The sequence below is a fragment of the Giraffa tippelskirchi genome, chromosome 2, assembly GCF_054371585.1.
Source record: "Giraffa tippelskirchi isolate mGirTip1 chromosome 2, T2T-mGirTip1v1.2.pri, whole genome shotgun sequence".
Lineage (NCBI taxonomy): Eukaryota > Metazoa > Chordata > Mammalia > Artiodactyla > Giraffidae > Giraffa > Giraffa tippelskirchi.
Genome location: NC_137276.1, coordinates 199,267,722 through 199,295,086, shown reverse-complemented (window position 1 = coordinate 199,295,086; position 27,365 = coordinate 199,267,722). Strand labels below are relative to the sequence as shown.

General features: G+C 35.3%; 1 protein-coding gene across 1 annotated transcript in view; it reads left to right on the top strand.

Moving 5' to 3' along the window:
* Positions 1-658: 658 nt before the first annotated feature.
* Positions 659-27,365, top strand: part of CADM2 (cell adhesion molecule 2) — a 1,189,836-nt gene continuing 1,163,129 nt past the window's right edge. Inside the window, exon 1 of the mRNA XM_081552246.1 lies at positions 659-1,327. Coding sequence (XP_081408372.1) covers positions 1,267-1,327 — 61 coding nt within the window. The 5' untranslated portion in view covers positions 659-1,266. The remainder of the gene's footprint in view (positions 1,328-27,365) is intronic.

The following is a 27,365-nucleotide window of genomic DNA, read 5'->3' as shown; positions in this document are numbered from 1 at the left end:
ATAGGATAGCCTCTATTGAGATTTATATCTAGATTAAGTCAAATTCTCAAGAATAACAGCAAAAAATTAATTTCTTCCACCCCTAACTTTTTTTTTCCTTGTCACACAAGTTCTTGTAGGCAGGTTCGTGTTCTGTTCTCTATACTTAGACTCTCCCACGCCCTCTTAAATCTTTCCCTTTTGCTGCTGGGAGCTTCAGAGAGCTACTGCAGCTGGTGAGTGGGCAGGTGCAGCCACCATCTGCTCTAGGAGTCCAAATACGCACAAGAACTTCGCACCCAAGACCTGTCCCAGGCACCACCACGGGTTCCAGAACCTGCTGGCGACATGACAAACCCCGCCCCCTCGCGGTGGCGATTGGCTCAACCCTTCCTAAATGCTAGGCACTTATTAATGAAGGCGCTGTCTCAGAAAGTTAGGCTGAGACTCTCCAAGGAGGTGAGACCCGCCGGGGTGTGTGAATGGGGGATTCAGTTCTTCCTGCCCGAAGGGTCCTTGAGAAGCCTGTTTGTTTTTCCCGGCGCCTGTCTCCACCCACCCCTTTCTCTCATTGGCTAGGCCTGGTGGGCGGGTGTGTCCCCATTGGCCGGGGGGCGGTGTCTGTCCCTGGCCATGGTGGGGGCGGGGCCTCCACCGTGCTGAGCTTGCCCTTGTGTCTGATGCTCTGTAGAGCTGCCGCCGCCGCTGCCGCTGCCGCCGCTGCCGCCGCCGCTGCTGCAGCCCGAGCATCCGGGAGCAGCCGCCGCCGCCGCTATCGCCTCTAGCGCCGCTTCCACCGCTGCCACCTCCCCTCCCAGGACCCCGAGACACCTCAAGAGCGAGCGGCGGCTGCTGCTTGCTGGCTCCCCTTCTTCCCCGCCTTTCCTTGCGTGACCTACCCACTCCTTACAGCCCTCGTCTGCACCTTCTCCGACACCCCGGCATCCCTGCACCACCTGCTCGGACAGCCCCGGGTGCGCGCCGGGAGGAAGGCAAGCTCCGAACCCGTGCCTGGCAGAAGGACTGTCGCGGCTGCACCACCAGCAAGAGGAGGAGGAAAAGAAACTATTTTGCCCAGCGAAACCTCATTCTGCGGGTGCTTTGCCGTTGCCGCTTCTGCTGCTGCCATCTGATCCGCGTCCGCAGGTTCGAGCACCGCAGCGCGAGGACCCTGGGTCCGGCGGGCTCCGCGAAGGAGACACCGGCGGAGCCCCGCACTCTGGTGCCCTGCTCACCAGCATCTCTTTGCTCCCCTCGTTCATTCTCAACCCCTTTAAAAAAGGGACCATGATTTGGAAACGCAGCGCCGTTCTCCGCTTCTACAGTGTCTGCGGGCTCCTGCTACAAGGTAATCCCCGCCCCGCCGCGGGGAGCATCAACTTCACGCCCATTCCCCATCATCCTCACTCCACCCCATATTTCCACTCTCCCCCTTACAGTCCCCCAGTCCCCGGCGATTTCCACCCCCTCCCCCTACTTCCCGGTGCGGCAGGGGGCAGTGGCAGTTTGTTCCTGCCCCTCGAATCTCTAGCGCTGGCTCAACCCTGCTGTCTCGGCAGTCAGTCCCTTCGGACTCCTTTCGCCTTTTCATTCACCTGAGCTTCCTACATCTCTCACTCTCCAGGCTCGCCAGCACTCCCCTCACCCTTCACATACACACTCCCACGCCTTTTGGCTGGCAACTTGTGCCTTCTCTGAACATTCTACCCTCCCACCAACCCCCACCAGCCGCCTCCCACATCACGTTCCCGACCGACCCTCTCCATCTCTTGTCATCTCTTTAACCTCCCCCTCTTCGTGCCGTCTTTCTTTTACCCCTTCTTCCCACCATCAGCATATCCATGTGCCTTTAAAAAGTGTGTGAGAGCCTGGGAGCGAGCTGCCGAGACGGCGAGAACAGCAGCAGCGGCGGCACCGTGTGCATTGCAATAACATCCCCGGGGGCGGGGGGGGGGGGAAGGATGTGTTGTGAGACGTGTCATTCGCCTAGGAAGAGAGAGAAGACTGTCTGAGGTTTAAAAAAAAAGAAAAAAGAAAAAAGAAAAAACGAAAGAGAGAGATAAGCAAGGAAGGAAGAAAAAGAAAGAACGAAAAAGAGTAAAAGGAAAAAGGAAGAATGAATAAATAAAGCAGGAAATAAAAAGAGGGCCAGGGGAAGGGAAGAATTAAAAGACCCAAAGCCACTTTATCAACAAACTGACTTTTTATTATTCAGCCCATGTGGTTTTCTTTTTCATTTTTTGGAAGCCAAGAAATATATGTACCCTGGCAGTTACTTTAGTGCTAAGGGATTTTAGCTTAGATTCCCTACCTTTCCATCCCGCTCTCTGGAGCTTCTTTTCGGTATTTAATATCATCCTTTCACGTGAAATGTAAGAACCCCTGTGACCGCAGCGATGGGAAACCGCACAAAACACTGTTATTATGCAAATTACTGGGCTTGGATGCAGACTGGCTAGCGAACTGGGGTGCACTTTTCGCTAGATCCTTGCTTTTGAAGGAGGGAGGAGGGGGCTGTGTGCAGTGGGAGGACGATGATGATTATGAAATACATGGCAGTGTATGGAGTAAAAGTGCCTGGGAAGAGCACACTTTGGGTGGTGGTGGAGGCAGGGGCGGCATGCTAGGACTGAGTGGGCAGGGGCTGTAAGGCAGAAGATTGTTGCTTTGAAGAGAGTGGTGTAGGGATGTGGCTTGAGTGTGAGATACAGGGAGGATGGATGTGAAATTATGGTCCATATGATTTTTTTTTTAAGCTAGATGACTCTTGATTTCTTCATAAATCTTTGCCTACCTTTAACCTCTCTGTCATCATTTGTGTATTTGTAGGAGAGATAAGTTGATCAAATGTATTTGTCCCTGGGTAAAAGGAATCTGAAAGTAAGACATATAGAACCACAGGCGTGCAAAACCCAGTCGGCCTTTGGAGGATTTAAATGAGGTCAATGAACCATCTTTCAGCAAGTTCTTGGAATGCATCCTGTTTCCTAGCCTCCTCCGGGATATAGACCAGGACCGTATTTTATTTTTGCATATTTATGAATGTGAAAGAAGAGATAGTGGGCAGAATTTTCCTGAATTAGCTAACTGAACTTGCAGAGATATTTCTTGGAATATTTCAGGGTAATTTTGTGTATTTTATGTTTGATGTAAATTTTCGATCTGTCATGTGCCAGAATCCCTGAGAAGGCAGACAGCCTGTTCTTCCTGCTTAACGCCTCCTGGTCGGATTCCCCAGCGCCTACACCCCCACCCTCTGGTCCCATTCCCCAGCGCTTACACCCCCACCCTCGCGCAAGTAATCTGGTGGCTGACACATAACTTGGGTTTCTAATCCGTCCTGAAACATCCTCCTAGAGACCCCACTTCACCTCTCAGTAACTTGCATTTCTCAGCTCTGCTGTATATGTGTGTGTGTGTGTGTGTGTGTGTGTGTGTGTGTGTGTATGTGTGTGTGCGTCCCGCGCGCGCGCATGAGCGCACCACGCCGGGTAAGGGGAGTGTGATGTAGGGAAATCAGTTAATTTGGTGATTGTGATGAACATTCGACACCGCTGGATGTGTTTTCCCTGCCAATCTGTGTATGCTGGCCCCCGCACGTCACTGCACACACTACTGGGCTGGTGCAAGATTATTTATTATAGAGCATGTGGGCAATGGACTGCACTTGGGGGTCGCCTCCTCTCTGCCTTCAACATTTCCCTGTGAATTGTCTATTCAGTGCACTGCAAAATAACTGTCTGCTGGTGCCTCTCTCTCCCTGTCTCTCTCTCTCTCAGCCTGAAGGAGGATTTACTCTTTCTCTACTCAGAGAGATTCCTTCAGCTGCGTTCTTTTTTTATTAAGGGCATGGGTTTCTTTTATTAAGTATGTACACCAAGTGTTAAGACAGTGCTGCTTTTCATAGCAGACTGGGGAAGAAGGGTGGAAGGGGTGTGGGTATACCAGAGCAAACGCGCCACTGCAGCCAGCAGCAGCACCAGCGGCAGGCCCAAATAAATAAGTGTCCTATCACAGAAACCAGGCAAAGAGAACCAGCTTAAGGATATATGTGTACTTCTGAGCATCTTAGATGGCTGTATTAATACACCAAAGGAGAGAGAGAATAGGATTTAAGGGGGAAAAAAAAAAACAACTAGAAGTGGGAGGAGGCACAAAGCCCCACTGGATTGTCTTCTCATGTTTATGGCTGCCTCACATTTATCAAACACTGCTCCACAGACACATCACACTTTGTTGATATTGTCAGTTCCTGCTCAAACAAATTGCTTGTGCCTTCCTTGTCTTGGTCTTGGCTAAGAACGTTGCTTCAGGGTCCAGGTTTATGTTTCTCCCACCACTCTACTGTTTTATTAGGACTTGGTTAGGTTGTAGAATGAAAGCTCGATTTCCTGGACATAGATTAAATATTTAGCAGGTCTTTCCTATGTGCAGGGAGGGAGAGGTAGCGGGGGAACTAGTGAGCAACTGATTTTGGCCCGGGGTAGTCTGCTCTGCCTGTTAGTAGTTATGACTTGGCAAATACTATAGGCAGTCTGTCTACAGCTTCTTATTTTTAGCATTATCAGCACTATAGTGGTATTGTCACTTAAATCATACTAATCAATGTATGTATCCTTTGTATTATTATCCCCTTTCATGCAGTATGCATCATTTTAGACAGGAATACTCAATTTAACACATCTTCCCTGTGATTTCACTGTTTTACATTGTCACCATTTTTTTTTTTTTTTTACTTTTCCTGGGAAGCAAACTCAGTCTTTTGGTTTGTTAATATGTAGAGTGGTAAGTCAGTGGTAAGATTCAAGATCATGATAAAATGAGTTTTTGTAAAAAAAGGTTTAAATAGTTCTATTCTACAATATCTACTAGTACATCCTCAACCAGTCTTTAGGCAATGAATAGGTAGATAGAAAATAAACATGTTTCTGACCAAAGTATAACGTAGAATGTAGACTACTTAGATAACAAAATTTGATTCAGTGTTAAGCTATACAGAACCCCTTTTTTTTTTTTTTTTTCCTCTATCAGATACAGAGGAAAAAGCTGGGCAAGGGCAGGGGACACATTAGAGAAAAAAATGTCTTTAGAATTTAGAGGAGTGTAAAAACTTGCCACCTGTAACTAAGACCTCTTCTTGTGTACAGAGTAGATTCAGTTCAATTGCTGACCCTCTTTGTAGCTGTGCTCCTTTCCATGCCTGAGCGACACTGGAAAGATGGAGACTCTCTTGTTTAGCACAGGAAACAATCTGAGAAAGGATAAAAAGGAAAGAAGGGCAAAATAGACATGCATAGAGAGATTCTGATTTTGTTGAGAACTTTATTTCCTTTTTCAGTGTTCGTCTTATACAAAAAACACATCCAGTACTAATATTGGAGTTTTAGGGGTTGTGGATGTCTGTGTTTTGCTGTGGGACATTGTAGTAAGTAATTTGTTGTGTGTAAAAATAAAGATCCTCAAGTTAAAGGTCTGTTCGACATGCATATTACTTGCCTCAGTATGTGTCATGTACCTTCCCTTACATTTTTAGAAAACATGTTGTAATGCAAAATATACATACAAACTAAATAAAATACTGATAACTTAATATTTCCTAAAAGCGTGTTTCTCTCGCTTCTTCCACCTTAGTCATGATGAGCTCATCTTTTATGCTGAATGCAGTTCTTGAGATACAGCTCACTCCTCCCTTTTTTGATTAACAGTGAAAACTTTGAAAAGTAGCTTTTATACATGAGTCAATGACCATGACTTAAACAAACAACAGACACTTAGTAATTAAGAAAATCTCTTTGCAAATATGAGGAGTTCCTAGACTAATTTAGTATCAAGATATGGAAGCTTATTTTGTTGTCTTTCTCCTTGTGCCTACAACTAGTAGAACTCTGGTAACACATCATGACAAAGGTAAGCATCAACTGAGATAGTCTCTTCCTTCGTTTTCCACAAGAAGATCAAATACGTGAAAAATATTTTTCCCAGATTTACCTAGTGAGATAGTCATTTTTCTTAAAGAAAAACTTACTTTACACCATTTAAACAGAAAATAGTCATGCAATAATGTTGGAAGACATCCTAAGCATGCGTTTTAAAATGGCCTGAAGTCAACATCAAATGATAATGAATTTTCTTTTAAAAATAAAGAGTCTATGGGGTATAAAATGATTGAGAGAAGTAAAATTTATCTACTGTGAAGGATTTGGGGTACATTTGTAATATAACATAGACACATCATATTATTGTTTTATTTGATCTTGTTGACGTGCATTCTATGAGACTTATTGATAGAGAGTCCTTGTTTTAATAGACTTCATTAAACCTCCTTGGCAAAAGCCCATTGTATAGCAACTGCCTGAGTAGGTGAGGAAGCAGTGAGAAGGGAAATTACAAATCAAGGAAGTGGAACTCACAAACTGAAGTCAGTAGTCCTTTGTGGAATTGTCAGTTACAGGTTTGTTTACCCTCCTAAAAATAACTCTACTGCCTTGTTTATATTAAGCTTCTTGAGGGCAAGCCCTGAGCTTTACTTATTCTCAATTTAGTAAATCCATAATAAATAATTTTGGATTGAATGATAAGTATATCTTAGGTATGATGTAGTTAAGTGGTATCTTTTCATAACACAACAGCACTCATACTTTGTTAAATTATATATATATATATATATATGAGTTAATTTTAATATTTTGTAGATTTTAGTGGTTTAGGAAACAGTTTTCCTAAAGAAAATTATCATAGTGATAGCTCTTGATATACATCTTTAAATGAATGCAACTTGATCAATTGTTCTTTGGTATGAGGTTCCCCTATCCATTTTTTTCTTTTCCATAATTAAAAAATCCAGATATTTGCATAAGATCACAAACTCAATTCATGGAGGGGAAAAAAAAGAGAAGACATGATTTAAATTTACTGATTTAACCTAAAATATTTAAAAGAACAAGTTAATTGCCAACATTTTATTTGAAAATGTCAAACGTTTTTGGAGTGTAGTTCTGTAGTATCAAAAAACAACGTCTTCTGCAAATTCCTTGTGTAAAGAGGTGGGTGAGGATTAACCTAGAGCTGTGGCAGCTGAAGCCCCCTGCTGTGTGATGATGCAAATGGCATCTCAGGCCTAATGTGCTCTGCAGCGGCAGGCAGAACGCATGCAGGAAAGCAGTCATGTGGTGTGACTGAAATAGAAAGTATTTTCATATTTCATAGCTTGTAGTGGACATGAACCATCCTTCAACTCTTCATGACCAGAAATAATCCAAAGAGTATTTCTAATCACATGAGCTCATGGCAAAATTAAAGAGAGAATATATAATTTGTTTAGAGATTAATGTAATAAATAAATCCCCTAACAAAATTATCAACATTTTCATCAAATGAATTGTGCACACTTGCAACTATCTTGCAAACTATCAAGACCACAGTTCAGTTTAATGAAAATAAATAGCAAAGTTAAAATAGAATTCTTATGCATTCTAAGACTTCTTAGAATTCTAATTATTATGCAGTTATTTACATGTGTTGGACCTAATGAATGTTGAGCTGCCAAATACTGTTAGCTTTCTCTTCTTTTAGTGAGTAAGGAGTTAGTTACTTTTTATTTTCCTTATTAGAGCATTTCATGTTAGGGAAGAATATAGTAGTCTTAAAAGAAATAGGAATTAATTGTTCAATGTATGTTTTTACCATTTATTTAGTGCCATAAATTGGAATTTTTGTTAACATCAAACCAGTAGAGAATATCTCCTTTCTAAAAAATTTTATATATCACACAGGCAAAAGCATCAAATATGTTACTTAATAAAAGCAAGAGTTGTGGGACAATAATTATGGGCAGACTATGAGAGAAGCCTATCAGATGACGATAACTAGTATAGCATTGTTTATCTTGATTCCATTTTCTATCAAACAAAATAATTGAGCATATTATGCATATTGATTTTTATCCTAGAAATTAGTCCAATTGGTCTTGTTTATGTGTTCAGTGAGTTTCTTTAGATGATATGAAATAGTTTTATCTTAGTAATATGTAATACACACCCACACACACATATATATATATGTTAGGAAACTAAATATTCTGTTTAATTAGGTATGAGTTAAATATTAATGCCAAAATCAGAGATGTAATTATTGAGAAAGGAAATATTCCTCAATCATTTATCTCTATATATACACATACGTACAAGCCTAAAATGTACAGTTATTTTTAGATCTGAAGAATATCTTTATAATTTTGCGTGTAATTAGAGTTTGGAGCACTCACGGATGAAGTGTGAGGAAAAAGGAAAAGTTTATTTTGTTTTTGCTTATTTCTTTTACCCTTTTCTGAAGGTTAAAAAAGATATTTTTTGAATTCATGTTTTTAGGCTGCAGCAGTGATTAACTTTTCCACTTAAAAACACACATGCAAGGTTTACAGTTTCTGAATTTGCAATAGAGCTGAGCATTTATTCTGGGTCTTCTTTGTGCTTAAGAAAGTGAGTGATGAGATCCTACTGCTACCTGAATAGAGAGACAAGGCTGAGGTTGTAAGGAGATCTGCCTTGGAAACAGCCGACCATTAATTATTCACATTCTATTTCAGAAGTTTTTGAAGTAAATATTAAGACAGTTATTATTCAACATTGGGGATAACTCTTTCTGAGTCAGTAAATCGTTTTCATTTGAATACTGAAATTATCTTTCAGCCATTTGAATGCTGAGGGGGATGCCCCTGTTTAGTCACAGTTAAGCAGTAATTCTAGGGGTTAGATACTGACGTCACCAGGGATTGTTTAGAAAACAAGAATAAGCATTTATTTGCTTTGAGGAACAAAAAATCTTAAAGCTAAGTGTAATCATATAGTGCAAATAACTTCAAATACAGATATAAAAGTCTTTTTATAGGTTAAATAATCCCCCTAGATTTATAGATTGGATGATGGTTTATCAATGATAACGGTGCATTGTTTATCTAAAGTCATCTTTGAGAACCGAGTAAGAAAGCACCTCTCCTGAGAAGGGTCTGCTGCCGACTGCTAAGTGTATAACTGTTATATTGATTCAGTGTATTTATAAAGCCAATTAATTTGTTCTTGTAAAGGAATATTTTTAGCTTCTTTGCTAAAACTGTTTGCATTTAAAGATGCAAGTGCCTCACTTAATGCTTACTCAAACATCAAAGCCTAAAATTTATGGTGCATAAAATATGTTTCTACTTTTGTAATAAATTCATATTTTACGTTAGCTTGTCCTATATTGCCCCAGGAGAAAATGTCCTGACACCTTTACCTTCCGTTCCTTCTTATACTTTATATGTCTTCTGCTTTTAATTTTAAGTAGTAGACAGGCTGAAATGAGGGATGATTAGAATATTTGTATTAAAAGCAAATAAAATGCACAGTAAGCTTCTGATATGTCATTCCCTTATTGCAATCTATATTTTATGGATCAGAGTCTGAATAGTAACTCAGCTTCCTTTACACTCTCTAGGAATATAATATACCCCACTCTGCACTATGGTTGTTCTATCAACCTGAAAGACCCATTAAAATAAATTCACAGGGAGTGAAGAACAGTTAAAAGGAATCTTACCAAACCTATGTACTGAATACGTCCAGATTGGGTATTTTTTCTTTCAACCTCCAAGGCTTGTATCCCAGTGTTTTAGCAAGGATAAAACACATACAATGTGCTTTTAGTTGTTTTTGTTATTGTTATTATTGCATTTTGTGAGCATTCAACCTCCTTAGTCTCATAATAAAAATGGCAAAAAGAGGAGGGAAGGAATGTGAGTCAGCCAGCCAAACACACAGAAACGCCTGGCAAAGCCGACTAAATTAGCATATGCTAGGCTGAGTATTTCCCTCTGTTGTTACATAACCCTTTTCTAATAGGAAATCACTTCTACTTAACCCTTTCAGGAGGTTTGGGATTCTCCCACTGTTATATTTTTATTTTGCTTCATTTATTTTCTCAAGAACTATGTAAATCATCTATTGAAGGGCTTTTATGCCAAATTCTTCTCCCCCCGCCCTTCAGTCTTTCTGTATACAAATGTTCCATTCTCTGCCCAACTTCAGGATTCAAGAATCAACTTTTCTATAGCCTTCACTGAGAGGATCTAATTAGCATTTTAGGCTCTCTTTACTCATGTGCAGCTTTCTTTAGAAAATGTATTAGTTCTATGAGGTTTCCCTAAGGATTCATAATACTCTAGTTTGTTACATGTACTGTGATATTCACTGTGCCTTAATTATGCGTGTGTCCTCATTTCAAAGCCTTTTCAGGGATCATGTGGATAGAACAGGGGTCTGGCTGTAAGTTCACTGTCATGTATTAATGTGTAGGTGGTATTCAGAGAAGGATGTTTCTGAAGGCAATCTTATATCTATGATTCTAGTATAGCAAGCAGTTACTCACATTCTACACTTAAACTAGTTACCCTGCCAAGGCAGAATGAGATTCACCATTGTAATACAGAATACAGTATCTGTTATTTCTAAATAGTTCTTTGCTTTGGTATGGAAAAAAAAATAATGAATGAAAATGTGTATCCCTTATCCTGAATAGGAATTGTTCCTTTCACTCTCCCAAACAAAAATAATAATCAGAAATTGTTCCTAAATCAATACTCTATTCCCTAACTAGCCCATTAACACATCTTGCTATAGTGGGATATCAAAGTTATACTGGTTATTATTTGAAGCTATAGATTTTTAGATAGTATTAACAGTCTGAAATCTTCATGGGCTGCTAAATGTCAGTGCATTGCCAAATTTGAGACATTTTTTCAGTTTTTGATTTGGATGCCATGTGAAGAACTGTGAAAATATATAGAAATGTTGAATGAAAGAGAGAGAAGGAGAAAGAGGAAAATATGTATATATTGAGACTACATTTGTGGAGGAATAGCTGCAATAATTTGCTCATTTTAGTACATGTCACCATTTATAAGGAGGGCATTTTCCTACGTTGCATGAATTTGAAAGTTTAGTTATCTTAATTGTACCCCTGACTTGCTTGTATTTTTGTTACATATAATCAGAAAATTTAAGTTTAACTTGTAAATGCAACTATTCTTTCTTTTTTTGATCATTACAGTATAAAAGCATTTTATGAGTTAATATACTAACTATTTTAACCAATTTTTGTTTCATTATTTTACACAACTGAATTATTTTCTATACAATATAATTATTAATGGTAGCTAAAAATGCTAATATTCAGGAACACATAGGAGTTTTTTTAATGGGAATTTTGGACCGGAATCTGATGTGTTTTAGTAGACAAAAGAGTACTATCTGCCCTTTATTGAATATTTTAAGCATTTATGTTTTCTTAGTTTATTAGAGAACTAAGCATTTTATTTTGTCTACGTTATGATCTATATAACCCCTATATGGATTTTTCTTATAGCATTTTGAATGTCCCCTCTAGTGGACTATAAGCCCCTAGAGTACTAGGTCTTAGTCTTCATTTTACTTCAGGTGCCTAATCAAATGTCTGGCATGTGTCTTTTTTTAATGTTTTCATTTCACTGATTGATTAGTTCTCTTCCAATCTATTTAATCTAGACACATCTTTTTAATTGGCTCCAAATAATATTTAAGTACTTATAACTGCCAAAATGCCAATACAGTATTCTGTATAGAACAAATATTTGCAATCAATTTTCATTTTAAACTACAGGAAGAAGACAAAAAAGGATACCAAGAAATATAATTCTTAATAATGACATACTTCACAAAAAATGTAGAATCACTCCTTTCAGTTAAGGTAGTCAGTTCAAATTTGCCCTGAAAACATTTGTCTCATGGCTTTGAATCTCCCTAATTTCTCTCGGCATTGTAACCTCTTGTCTTTTTTTACAATTCCTGGCCCCTAAAATATTCCTGATGGTGACTTTGGGTAAACATGAAGTCAGATCATTTTATTGTTCTATTTAGAGTAGCTAGTATTTCTGGATAAATGTATAAACAAAGAGGAATTACAGACTGACCTTGATCTGCCAGATTATCAGTGAGGACTGACCTGCTTTTGTTATTGCCAAGCTGTAGAGTAAAGGTGCTCTGAGTAGTCCTACAGATTCAGGGTATATTTTTCTCAGTTTAACTCGGGGAGATTCCATTCATTTTATTTAAAAGGGCTTTTAAATAAATATTATATATATACATATATATATATATGCTTAGTCATACTTCTACAGTTGAGGACACATGTTTGCTGTGGTTGAATTTGATTTAGTTTTCTTTTTGCATTTTGAAGACAGTGGGAGGTAGAATGGAAATATTTACTATGTTTTGAAGAGAATTTAAATATAGTTACTGGTGCTGAACTCCAAGGGTGAAAAGACTTTCTACAATTTGTACTCTATTTCCACATAAAGTGTTTTAAGAATGTTTTTTTTTGAAAATGTCCCAGAGAAATGTAGTTTTTCTTAAAAGTTACATAGTTCTTTCAAATTTAAAAAATCAATTTTACCATTGTCTTTTGGATTTTTGACTATTTCCTGACTCTTGGCATCTGAAAGAAAATTAAGCAGGCTGTGTTAAAATTCATTTGAAGCCAAATCAGTTCATGTAGAAATAAACATTCAGTTAACAGATATTCAAAGTGGATTAAACTATCTCAATTTATTGAGAGCTGCTGCCACTTTATGAAGTTAATATTAAGAATTATATTCTCGCATAGCTTCTGTTAGTATCTAAAATCTTGCTTTATATGGAGATATGTCAGTATGACACAACAGTCAGGCAAGGATAACCTTATCTTTAATGTGGCTTTCGTTCAGCCCCTGATTATCCACTTTTCAGAGCCTAGTGACAAAAAGGGAAGATAATTTAGGAATCAACTTTGTTGACTCTGTCACTGTTTTTATGAAAAATCATTTTAATATGTTACTGAATTTTATTCATTATATTGAGATATTCCTATAAATCTATGATTAGAAGTCACATTTTAATTTTTTATGTGTAATTATATATAGTATCTTAAACACTGGAAATGTATGGAATTATCATACCTTTATATATCTCAGCATTTTTGTCATAATGACCCACTCAGAAATTGAATTTTCAATTTGATATAAGGGAAGTACCTTTGTCACTTTAAATGCTGAAGCGTTTCAGATCAACACTCTTGTCTAGGGTCACCAAATTTGGAACAACTTCCATAATATTCACCAAAATGATGTTGTACTAAAGTGCATTGTCTTCATATAAAAAGATTTTATGATAACTAGCATGAAAAATAAGATGTGTGTTCAATAATATTTACAAATTCATTTTTAAAGGTCAAGAAACATTTATAGAGGATAGTTTCTTGTCCACTTGCTTGTTTTAAAGATATATTATATATATATAAATATATAATATGTATATTGATATATTATATATGTAATATAGAAATGCTGAGTGAGGTAAGACTAATAGTATTGTGAATTTCAATTCTCCATATCCTTTCACTTCTGTGTAATAGCTAAGGTAAAGATATTGGTAGAGAGATAAGCTCATAATTTTTTAGAGGTCTGCTGCTGCTGCTGCTGCTGCTGCTAAGTCGCTTCAATCGTGTCTGACTGTGTGTGACCCCATAGACGGCAGCCCACCAGGCTCCGCTGTCCCTGGGATTCTCCAGGCAAGAACACTGGAGTGGGTTGCCATTTCCTTCTCCAATGCATGAAAGTGAAAAGTGAAAGTAAAGTCTCTCAGTCGTGTCTGACTCTTTGCTACCCCATGGACTGGAGCCTACCAGGTTCCTCCATCCATGGGATTTTCCAGGCAAGAGTACTGGAGTGGGTTGCCATTGCCTTCTCCGACAGAGGTCTGATAGAGGACATTAAAGTCAAATTTACTTTAAATTTTTGTTTTGCTTTACCTAATTTTATTGACTGTTCAGATACAGACTACCAACAAGGCAAAACAGATTATCTTTGAAGGATGTGATAGCATTTTATAATATGTCAACCATGTTTGACAGTTGGGTACAGATAGGTTGGAAAGACTGATAATTTTTTTTTATCATTTTATCATGGTCTTACTATAAAATAGAGTAAACATGATCTGGCATTAGGAATCTTTCCTTCTGAGAGCTTCTCATCATCTTGGTGTATACCCATAATCCTTGAGTGGAATATCATCAGTTGCCATATCAAAATACATTCAGTGCAGGAGTGGGAGTGATGTTAGCCTGGTGAATGTCTTTTATTTTGTAGTGAAAGTCCAGACATACCCCTAGGACTAATTTTAGACTTTGATTTTTGCAAGTTCCCTGCAGCATCAAGATGTAATGGTAGGAATCAAGGGACCCAAGTTCTTATCAAAGCCATGCCACCATTTTGGAGATGAGTGAGATACTTCTCTGGCAGTTTAGTTTTTTCATCTGTGGATTGAGAGATTAGAACCAAATCTCTTCTTTGGCTCTATGTTGTATAGCATCTTATGGATGATGACACACTGAAAAAATGGTGTTTTCTTTTTGACTTTCCACCTAAAGATCTTTTAAAAAGCAGTCAGTATAACATTAAATGCGTGCTCTTAAAATACCTTTTACTAAAATTTATTTTTTATAGCTACTCAGGCATTATACAGCATTTAATGTTTTTACACATTAAGAGGTTGTTATTCTGATGCATGTGTCTGTATAAATTTCAGAACTTTCCCCCCACCCCACCAGGTCAGTGAGTTTCATGAATTAATTTTGTGGCCATCAGCATGAATTTGGACCATACATTTATTTTTTAATGAAATTACATCCATAAATCAGTTTTCAAAATTAGTAAAGTGTTGATATGTTAGTCATTTTTATTGGGGAGTAGATTGAATTAAGTTTTAATTTTGAGTTCAGTTTTGTTTTTCTGTGCATTTAATTTACATATATGTAAAAATTTCTACAATCATATTGTTTTTCATAGCCACTGATTTTCTTAAACGTAACATTCATTTATTGATTAGTTTTTCAACAAATATGTGCTTGAAGGCAGTGTTGTAAACGTTGCATATACAAGTAGACAAGATAGGAATAGTTTCTAACTTTATGGAGCCTATATTCTAGTGACTGAGACGCAGAATAAACAAATCAAAATATTATAATGCCTTAATTATTTTTTTCTGAAAAAAAAATATTTTTATGCTAATATCTTTTCCACAGCAACAAGATGAGGATGTATCAATGAGGATATGAAATCACTGGTTTATCAACAATATTATAAATCTCACTGGGCTTTTAACGTTTTTACTTAAGGTTGGATTAAACAGCTCTCATTTCCTTCAGTTGTTTATCCTGAAAACATTCTCAGTATGATGCCATTTCTTTCTTTATTTTATTAATACAAGTTGAAAGAAGCTGACAAGTGAACAAGAAATATTTAAGCACACTCTATTCTAACTGATTTGTTCAAGAGGATAATTCGTTTAATTTCATAAAGGATCAGTGGGCCAGAACTGTAGATGACCAGGTCAGCGGAGGGAATGTAGGGGAGAAGAGGTCTGTGAGAAGGATCTATGTAACAAGCAACAATATTTAGTTTTTTAGAGCTGAAGTTCTGCTTGAGCAATTCTAATGTTACCAGCAACAGTCATTTAAAGAGCTGCTGATGCCTCAGGGAAAACATTTTTAAAGTGTCCTATCTAGAAACAATGTTCCTTGTACTGTGTCATATATATTAAAACTCTGTCCCTTGCTTATATTACAGTACATCGTGCCTGATTAAAACCTGTACTACTGTAATGTGACTTCTTGAGAGTGCCGATTAAATGTCGCTCCTGAAATATTTCCTCCTGCTGAATCTCTCTGAATATGATTGAAATATTAATCACCTGGTAAACAAAGCTGGCGAATGGATAGGATACAATTAAATGTTTTTAATAAAGTGAATGTTATGCAATTATTTTGAGTGTTATAGAGAAAATGCAAAATCATACAGACAGGCTACAAATATTCTTGATGTCTTTATATTGCTTTCTTTAATATTTAACTTTGACTGATGGCTTCAATATGCAAATGATGTCATATTTCTAAGAGATTGTATGGTATTTTTGAATAGTGTCACTCACTGGCCAGTAGGATCCCTGGAGTAGGTGACATGTATCTTATAATAGATAAGATAAAAAATTGATATAAACTCTGGAAATCATAATGGTAGTGGTTTAGCCTGTATAGTACTGTATTTAGTGATTTATTTTTTGAATTTCACTCAACTGTACATTGCACAGAGAGAAAAACCTCAGCTTAACTATTATCTTTAATTTTGCTTTCTTTATATTTTAAAGGAAACTTTAAAATTAAAGCAATTCAAACAAATGCTTTGTTGCAGGAATGATTTGCAAGAGTGTAGTTTTATAGAAAATGATTTATTTTGAAAGTATATTCAACTTTTCAAAGTAAATCTGAGAGGCATACATATTTAGAACTTTTCTAGAGGGAACTAGGTGGTGCTGTTCTGTCATCTTTGTGTCTTAGTGACTTCTTTGATTCTTTTCTCAGTTCATTAAACACTTTGTACAATAGGTAAGGTATAGTTTTGGTCTATAGTGGCCTTATTTTTATTAACCAACCAAGTTTATGTTGATCTTGAATATTTTCTTTTCAGCAGTACTTTTGTACAGCAGATAAAAACTTCCTTCCTCAGCAGTAAGCTATATCACAGTTTAAAATGTCTTTTTTATTTCTTCATCATTTAAATTATTATATACAATTCTGAGATCTTCAAATATTTATATTATTATGTGTTTTTAAATTCTTTGGCTATTTTACTTGCCAAAATACTTATGATTGGTTTAATCAAAATTTAAAGTGGTGAAATTTTTGTGCAGAGTTGATTTAATATAAAAATGTCACAAAATGCATAAGCTCAAGGAAAACTTAATTGTATTTTTGAAATACTAAAAAAAATTCAACTGAAACTTTAAACAAAGAAAAGTAAAACTTCCCGTTGAAAATAAATTGATTGTTTACTTTACTTACATATTAGAAAAGTAACCTCAATTAGGCCATCAGTTAATCTTTTCATGTTTCTAGATATTAAGTTAATTTTGTCTTATGATCTTGGTGGTACTTGATAGTCCAAATAAGTCTCTTATTTCAGGCTAAATAACAACAAATAAAGTTACTCCACTGTCCATGTATTTTTGGTATATTGGTATTTTGGGGGTATATCTTAGTAAGAATTTTGACTTCTGGATACCCTTAGGCTTAGAGAATCAGATACGAGAAAACTTTAAAAGGGTTGCAGCTTTTTCCAACAAAAATCATCTTGTAAGTTGTGTTTCTTAATTTTTTAATACCTTTGGAGAAGAGTTTATCATGTAATTTTTTTTCTAATATAAATCTGGATATAAAATAAGGATGAAGTACTTCAAGAGTTCTACCCATGCGTTTTCCTGTAGACTCGTAGTTCTATCATTTTGAATGGGGGCAAAAATAAATTATATCCTTTTTTTCCTGACATAATAAACCCTCCTTGTTATTTATATCATAAGATGTTTAAGATTTATCTTTAATAGAAAAGTGAATGTTATATAGACAACTCTTTGTGTTTTCTGTTATCTCTGAAATCTTTTATCTTTAGAAGACAGAATCAATGTGGAATTTCAGAATGGGTCCATGGCATGTCATTTTACAGTGCAGAGAGATAATCTCTGAGATGATCATCTTCTAGGTTAATAAACCTAAGTGAAAGTGCTACTATACTTCTGTGCTCATGTCTGGTCTCCTGGACTAAAATGGAAGTCACAAGTATTAGGATGGTTGCCAGTGGTTAATCATTTGTCAAATAAGAGTTCAGATTGGGAAAGCTGCATAAGGGAAATGAGATTATTCATTCATAAGAATGCCTTCATTTTGTATCAAATGAAAAATTTCCTAAGAAGGATTAGGTAACTCCCATTTTATCCTGCCATTACCTTAAATTGTGAAGAAAACTAATAGTAAATAAACACTTTGGGATTAGATAAAACATCGGTATTTTTGTTTTGGGTGTTAATTTTTTATGTTACAAAAATACTTTCTAACTTTTAGATGATGTCATTATGAGAATAAATCTTGAATTAGATAAAGAAATTATAAATGTTATTCATAGATTTGCTATATATGCTTGCTCAAGAATACAGTTTATGATTTCCACTTTTTGAAAGCTGACATTTTGACAGCAATACTAATAATAAAATACTTAACTTTAATATATTAAAGGCCAGGTTTATCTTATGAAAAGTTAAACAGCACTGTCATTGGACCAATCCTTTGTAGATAGCCTATTTTTAAAATACACCATACGTTAAATAAAGCATGGTATTTGGTGAAGCATAGTTAAATCATAAAGTGAATATATTTTTAGCTTATTTTTCTTCCCAGAATACAGAAAGTGTACAGATTATTTCATTTCTTAAATGTCAAAAATACAAAACCCTATACTGTAACTCTGTAATCGCTTACTGCTTTAGAGGTAAATTGGAAGGAAGAGACTAAAACACATCTCTGGCAATATACTATTTTCTTGGACTTACGCTCCAGAATTAACACCAAAAATATTGTACACATTTTTCATAATTTATTCTGGTTATTTATTTATCAGAGATCTAGTATTAGAATAAGAAGAGGCTTTCTTCACAGTTATTTTTGATGAAGATTAATCTCAGGCAATGTAGCATAAGCCATTGACTGTTAGTAATCAGTGGCAGCAAGCAGATTACTTGGCATGTCATTTTATCTTTCCAAATGCTGCTTTGGAAACTTCTGACAAAGATCTTTTTCATCTTTCCGTGTTTTATCAATGATGAAAGAATTATATCTCATGGATCTAGAGATGTTTTTCGCTTTAAAAAGTAAAGTGAAGTAAAGAAAGAAAGAAAACAACAATAAGTAAGGGATTTCTGGATTTCTTTTGAAATCTGAGTCAGAAAGCAGAATAGATGAAAAAGTCAGAAAAGAGAATAGTGATAATTAGGAGAGTAAAAGCAACAGTATCATGGAGAGGATGGAGGTATATGTTTGTACCTTTAAGTATATTTTTCCTTATTAGGCAGATAGAAAATAGTCTTCAAATTAATCTTGATGTAAAATTATAGTTGATGTTAACCAATCAAATTTTGATAGACCTAACATAGACATTGTACATGGTGAAGGAGATTAGCATATAACTACATATGAATTCTGGATGACCTTTACTGCAGTATGTCCAGAACCTAATTGTAGTGAGACAGCACAAGTAATGAAGAATTCTAACACTGTTGCAGATAGGTATAATTAATATTGGTCACATATGACCAATAATAACACAATGAATGACATTTGGAGAAAATGTTTTATCATAAGCTTAGTATATCTTCATATACAACTTAATAGAAAACTTTCTTAAAATATCTCCTCTAGTTGGCTTTGATTATGTCAAGATTGGATTTGTCTTAAAATTTGAACCTTCATCTTCCTATGTTGGCATTAACATGAGTGAAAGAAATGAAATCCTTAACAAGTACTTGTTTTTGAAGGTCAGTCAGTCTCAGGAGAAGCTTTTCTTATTGTGGCTTTGTAGTTCACAAATTGTCAACTTTTTAGAAAGTGTCTTTACCTGAAAAACCGGGCTTGCCTCTTGTTAGGTGTTTAGCCAAAAGACACAACCAAGATAAGGATCAGGACAAGAAAGGATTTCTTACTGATACTTGCAGCAAATAAGGGAAACACTGGAGATCATACCCAAAGCAGTTTCCCTAAGAACAAAATTGTGGAAGTTTTAAGCTAAAGAAACATGCATATTCATGAATAGGCTTGCATCAAGGAGAATTCAGCATACAATTGGGTCAAAAGTCTACAGAGTGTAAGCTTAGTATAACTGAAGTCAGGAGGTTCAGAAAAAGTCAGCATCATCATCCTTTCGTTGTTGTTCTTTAGTCGCTAAGTCACGTCCAACCCTTTATGACTCCATGGACTGCAGCACACCAGCCTTCCCTGTCCTTTACTATCTCTGTGAGTTTGCTCAAACTTAGGTTCATTATCCTTTAGGTTCTGGTTGATCCAGGAACTGAGTGCTTCAGGCTAATCTTACCAAACAAAACTGGGAGTCTTTACAACTGGCATATGATCTTTGCTATTGTTACTTCTCTTCCTGATAACAGTGATTTGTTCCCACATTCTTTTGTTACCTTAAGATCATTAATTACTGAGATCTGTTCAAGGACAAACTTTGTGACCAGCCTTAGATTACAAAATGGCTTAGGCTGAAAATGGCTTCTCCTGTGTTCCGAAAGCTGTGCCTGCTTCTCTTTCTTTGGGAACCCCATAACCCTAGCTACTTATTGTCTTATTATTGGCCATATACATTCAGTTTTAAACCTGGGGAAAACATCCCAGCAGAGCACCTTTTAATTACAGGTCAGTGGTTTAATCATCGATTTGTTTCATGAGAGATTGACTTTAAAACAAAATAAAACAAAGCAAAACTTACAAAAGCAGTCTCTACATTTAATCCCTAATGTGTCAATCAGCAGTTGCTTCAAAGGGAACATTGCTTGTTTGAAACTAAACTTTTAAAAATTAGTGAAAACTTGACATTTTAGGGATCCATCTTTATCCAAAAGTCTAAAAATAAAAACTTTTGAAAGAGTATTAATGCACTTACAAAAATTTTGAAAACAAAAATATTTGTATTAGTATTCTCTAATATAATAAATTAGAGAAATGTGACAAGCATTTAGAAATCAAAATGGTATATTAGCTAATCTAAACATCAGAAATTAATCTAAATGTACTAATAAGCAAAAGTAGTTCCCCTGACATTATCAAAAACATTAACATCATTATCAGAAATTATCTTGTCTTGCTAACTTGTTTATATTTTCTGCTTTTTCTCTGTAGACACAAGGCTCTGTGAGTACAAAGATATTGTTTACTGATTTTAAAAATATACTTACTTAAAATTAGTTCATATGTAAGAAAATTCTTTAAGTTCTTTTTTTAGACACATCATATCCCATATTTGATTCTAGATCATTTGTTATTTGAGAACATTTATAATTGTGTTTATGGCATTAGACTTGTAATAAAGCACAATACTGCTATTGCTCATTTAAAACAATAAATTAACATAGAACAGGGTAATTTACATGTTGAAATGCCATAAGAACATTTTTCAAAGTATTAATATATTCTCCATATTAGCTCTTTATCATTGCTAATATATAGTTCAGAGTGTGTCTGAGTGTGTCCATTATTTATGTCAGAAATTTGTCTGAAGTCATGAAACCGTGCTTGCATTATGTGAAAAAAATAAAACCAAAGATAATGGGCCATAGGGGAAATTCTGCATAAGAAACATATTATAGTAAAATTGGATGGAAATTTAAAATAAGTTCTGCTGTTCTTTAGATTTAAACATGATCTCATTTCAACCCCATTTAAATCTTATTTCAGAGACAGCATAGTGTAAATGGAAAATACAAGGGATAGGGCATCAAGAATTAAAGTTCTGATGATGACTATGCCATCGGATCTATCACCTAGGGAAATAGCTCATCTCTAGGAGTCAGTTACTCAGATGATGTTAGACTTGGATCGTCTCCCAGGTGTCTTTCAACTTGAAGGTTGACCCTTAGTCCACAGTTAAGATAAACAGATATACCTCCTTGGAAAGGTCAGGATATGATTATGTTTTCATCATTAAGTGAAAAGTTTTCATTAGATAAAAGTGTTTTAAAATGATGAAGTCAATTACAAGCTGCGTTTGTAAAATTCTACTGATACACAAATAATGTGTCTTAAAAGTGCTTGTTTATTATGTGTATATATATTCATATATGTATTGTTATATTGGCATTCTATAGATATATCAGAATATAAACCAATAAACCTTATTTTTATTTCATTTGTTTTCAAAATATGTGTGCTTAATAATTTATTGCATTTCTGACTTTTCACTCTTTTTGCTGTTAAGAGAGACATGAATAACTGGAAGGGGTATCATTGAAGATTCATTCATCTTGTAAAATACTTACAAGAAAAATCTTAAACTATTAGAAATTATTAGCCTGAAAATGATACAAAAAAAGAACAAGCTTGGTGATTCCAGGAATAGGCATCAGTAAATGAAGATTATTTTGCACTAAGTGCCATAAACAACTGTTTTTTACATTCATTAAGGGTCAAAACAAAGATAATGTTTTTAAACTACTCCAAGAGTACTTTACACTTTAGTTAAGAAATAATTTCCAGAATAGAAAGTGGTGAGATGCTTTCTTGGTGTCTAAAATGATAGCTATATGTTTTTTTTTCATCTTTATTGAATGATTTAAAAGTATGCCCACTTAAAGAGAACTGAAAGTCCTCAAATCATGATATAGCTCGTCATGAAATCAGTTTGCACAAGTTCTAACAAACCTCAAATTTCACTTTTTTCAAACAGAATTTGTTTTTTAGCTAAATCCATATTTTCTTTGTAAGTATGTCATTAAAGAAAGGTTACATTGATTAATTTTAAAGAGGATTTTATAATAACCTCTAATCATAATTGTACAAAGAGTTAAATTCCTTTCAATGGAGCAAGGCAAATGCAGAGTGTTTATAGGCGATCTAGAAGGTCAGTACTCAGACTAATTCACCAACAGCCCCAGATGCTTGGTTAAGCTGCCAGCACAGTGCTTTCCGAGTCTGCCAGAAAGTCAGCTGCAGCTGCAGGGAACATTCTTTTTTCCCACCCAGTGCTAAGCCTGTGGATTTTACAATTGCCATGGACAGAACAGAATTAGGAAATGTAATTCAGGGTGATGATCACCTCACTTACCCTATTAATGGGTTTCAAATTAATTTATTATGAACAGGAAAATATAAACATAAGAAGAGCTTATGACATGGGCATATTCTCAAATACTCTGTTTAGTCACATTTTGGAAAGTAATTTGCTGAGACTATCTTCCTAGGCTCGGTTCTATTTTATTCATTTTTATTTTTTTTTGGATATCTGGTAATAACAATCAGAATAATAAAAGTAACCATTTTATGTTGTACTGTTATCTTACTGTTATCTGCAGTTAGAGAATCATAACCACAGGTGCAGAGGGTGGTAGTATGTTGTTCTTTTGAAATTACACCGGACTGACCTTTGATCTTGCTCTACTGTGTAACTTCCAGCAAGTAATGTTACCTCTCTGAGGCTAAGGTATTTCACCTGAAAAATGAGAATTGTATAGCCATCTTACAGGTAATTGTGAGGGTTTTTTAATAAACAGAGTAAAATGCCTGATAATCATGTTCAGAAAATTATGGCACTCAATACATTGTGAGAGAAAATTTTAAAAATCAGGAGTTTGCATTAGGTCCTCAGAATTTTGAATGTGCATTGCTCAATGACATTTCATAAAATATTTTAAAGAGAATATTAAAGAAATTAAAAATAATTAAATGAGAAACACTGAAGAATTGTGAAAATAATCACACAAAATTTTAAAAGGATATAACAGTATATTCTTTTTTTTTTTAAATAAATTTATTTATTTTAGTTGGGGGCTAATTACTTTACAATATTGTAGTGGTTTTTGCCATACATTGACATGAATCAGCCATGGGTTTACATGTGTTCCCCATCCTCAACCCCCCTCCCACCTCCCTCCCCATCCCATCCCTCTGGGTCATCCCATTGCCCCAGCCCTGAGCATTTGTCTCAGGCATCGAACCTGGTATGGTGTTATATACATGTTTCAATGCTATTCTCTCAGAACGTCCCACCCTCACCTTCTCCCTCAGAGTCCATAAGACTGTTCTATGCATCTGTGTCTCTTATTCTGTCTCGCATATAGGGTTATTGTTACCATCTTTCAAATTCCATATATATGCATTAGTATACTGTATTGGTGTTTTTCTTTCTGGCTTACTTTACTCTGTATAATGGGCTCCAGTTTCATCCATCTCAATAGAACAGTATATTCTTTAACTTCATAGTGTATAGTACTTTGGGTAGGAGTACTAGAGAAAGGAGGAATATAGAAAGAAGTAAAAAGCACGGTGTAATGTAGTATATTGCTCTTTATAAATCCATATTTAAGTATTGGGAGAAAAATGGCCATAAAATGTTTTAACAGCAGTATGCTTTAAATAAGTAACTTTCATTTTAGATATTCCATAACTATCAAAACAACTTGAAGATTGCTTCTATATTTGAGTGTAGACAGCTTCTACTTGCCTATCTTCTTTCCCTCCTTCCCTCCTATCCTCCTTCCCTTCCTTCCTCCCTTCTTTTCTACCTTCCTTTCTTCCTATAAATCTGAATGTATTGGGGAGAGTCCATTTCTTTTTCAAAGTATTAAATGCATTCCTAGGAAGAGTCATCTTACTTTTGTATGGGTAGATTTCAGAAACTAAATAAAATCAAATATCAACAACATAGCCAAAAACTGTACTACCCAAGTGGGAGCTGTTGCCAAGGTCTATTGGGCGATCACATTCCTTACTTTTCTGATTTCAAGTACCATTATATTTCAGTAGAAGGCATTATTTTAAACCACAAAAGAAATCTTGCTCATGTTTCTTTGAGCTTCTCTTTAAACAGTTTCATTTAAATAATCTAATCAAGTTTTAAATAGCCATCCTGGAACTTTGTAGTTGACCTGCTCTGCACACATTTGGGATACCAAAATTTGATATCTTCCCTCACTCAGTGACTTTTAGGTTGAATTAAGAACAGTCTATATTTTTTGTTCTTCTGATGTTGCACTAGAAGGACACTTTCTCAATGAGAAAATATCTTTTTAGTATTCATCATTTTCAAAATTATAGAATATGCACACAGGCCAGTTTTTTACTAAATGAAATATTAATTTGTTTCTAGATGTAAATGTACCTGTATAATGTAATCCACTTTTAAAATTTCAAAATTAATATAAAATATAAATTTTAGAATAATGTTTTAAATACATATAACATTTTTATGGTAGTCTATATCAACGTGAACTAAATATCTGGATATAAAGCTAAAATCCAAGATTAGTAATTTGTACCAAGCATATAAATGAACTGAGTTTTTATAATAAAAACCCACACATCATTTTTAATTTAGTAAATATTATGGAAAAGAGGTATGAGTTTATATGGAGAAAAGGGTTAAGATTGGAATTTCTCTGGTTTTATGTGTGAATACTATATGTACAATAGGAATATCAGTTTTTTTTTTCTTTCAAACAGTTCTTTAGAATTTGAGCTGGGATTTTAAAAAATAATAATAGTGGGAATCTATGAAACTAATTAATAAACAATACAAAATTACTTTTATCTGATAAAATAGACTAATTATTCAGCACAAAAGTGTACAAAATATGAAATGTTAATATATTGTACTGAAATACAGAAAAATATTACAAGGCTTAGGGTTTCTAAAAATGTTGCTTTAGTTGAGGTGGGTCTGCATAGTACCCCTTTTGAAATGGAAGTTTCAGTTCTATATATTCTGTTTGAATATTAAAGTCTTGATATTTTATTTTTGCATGTATTATTTTTGTCCCATAACTTTGAGACCACTAAAATGGCTATCCCATTGTTTTTCATCAGTTTCTTATTTTGTACAAATATTTAGAGATCACATCTTCTTTTACTCTGTGTGATGCTAAAATCAAATACTTAAAAAACCAGTTTGTTTCTTCTCTTGGAGAGTCCACGTCTACATCTGATTTTTTTGTCCATTGAATATGCATACAGATTTTCTCATTCCTGTGGAAATTTACTTTTATACCTGGAATTCCACAGATTTCAATTTCTAATAAAACAAAAATTTTACAAGAAATAATTTTACAGAGAATGTTGATGACATGGTATTTGTGCATTGAAAGGAAAGCTTTTTCCTGTGCAGAGTTTTTTAGAGGTGTCAGAAATCATCTTCTACCTCTCTTTCTTTCTGCAGAGAGCCAAGGAGGGAATTAGGAAATGAAGAGAAGTGCTCTGCACACAATGGCCTTCAGTGAATATTATTGATGACTAGACACCTGCTAGGATGTAAAGGCATTTAATCCATATTATTTTGCCTTTTAACTTGTCAACTCAGACATGGCAGTCAGAAGCGTTTTCTGTCAATCATTAGCCTTTGCATTGCATTATGATTTTTATTTTTCATTCTTAAAGCTTCAATATACAACATAATTGGGTCTTTAAATAATATAAATATTTTAGCTGTATGAATGCAAACTGGAAAAAAAAATGTGTTCTCTGAATATCAAAACATCCAGAGAGTGTGCTAGACATAGTTGCAATTATCAACTTCTAAAAATTATTTTTTTATAGAGAAAATTGCCTAGGATTTTAAATCATCTTTGAATTTTCTGTCTTTACAAATGCTTTCTTCATTGTGGTTAATCATCACATGCTGTTAATGAAGCACTAAGGATTTATTTTGTTTTTCAATTTGTTTGGAAAGATATTTTAGAAGGGAGGTAATGCAATATATTTTCTAGTGATTAGGCTGAATGAAGAATTCCAAGAGATGGAGACAGTGGATTCCTACAATGAGAAAATCTTTGTGTGTCCTCTGCCTAGGTCAGTGTTCTAACACATGGACTCCCAAACATACAACCTTAAGAAATCAGTTCACTTAGATATGTTTCACTTTTCATCTGATTTTTCTACTTATAACAGGAATATAAATTTTATATTAAAAAACTTTTGACCTTAGAGTTACCATAATGTAACCAGCATCTTGGGAGAATGTTTTTTGACACATAAAAGCTTTATAGGCACTTGGAAAATTCTGTTTACCAAGTTTAATGGAAGCCTTTCCCTACTATACTATTTCTTCTTTTCTGAAAAATGAGAAAAATATTTTAACCTTTTCTCACTGTCGCAGGGACATATCATCTGGTACTCTGCTATACTGGACAACAGAGTTGTACAGATGTTTTTAAGCTTTTCATGCCTCTCTGTTAATCATGCAGTATGCTTGCCTTTTACAGTCATTCCCTTGACTTCTCTTCCCAATTTGATGTCAAGAATGAGATCAAAAAGAAAAAAGAAATTAAAATCCACTTAAGTAATATATGGATTGACTTATTTAATAAGGCATAAATAAGAGCCTGAGGCCTAGTGCTGACAAATCCAACAAATCTAGTTATCCAGGCCTGAACAGTTTGCCATTTACCAACCTCTTATTTTTAACTGCCTCCTGGATATCCTTACCAAAAGATGTGTAGGCACATAAAAACCTAGCAGATCCACCAAAGACTTAACTCATTATCTTTTCTGTTTAGCCACCCCCCTCAGCCCTTGCATGTCTGGAATACTCTATTTCAATTAATGCCACGATAGCTGCCCTAACAAATATGCTAAAACACACACACACACACACACACAAACTTGGTGTTGTCCTTAACATCTCTATCTCTCTCATTTTCCATGTGGCCTCTATTTTTCACTTCCATTGATAGTTCAGTTCAGTTCAGTGACTCAGT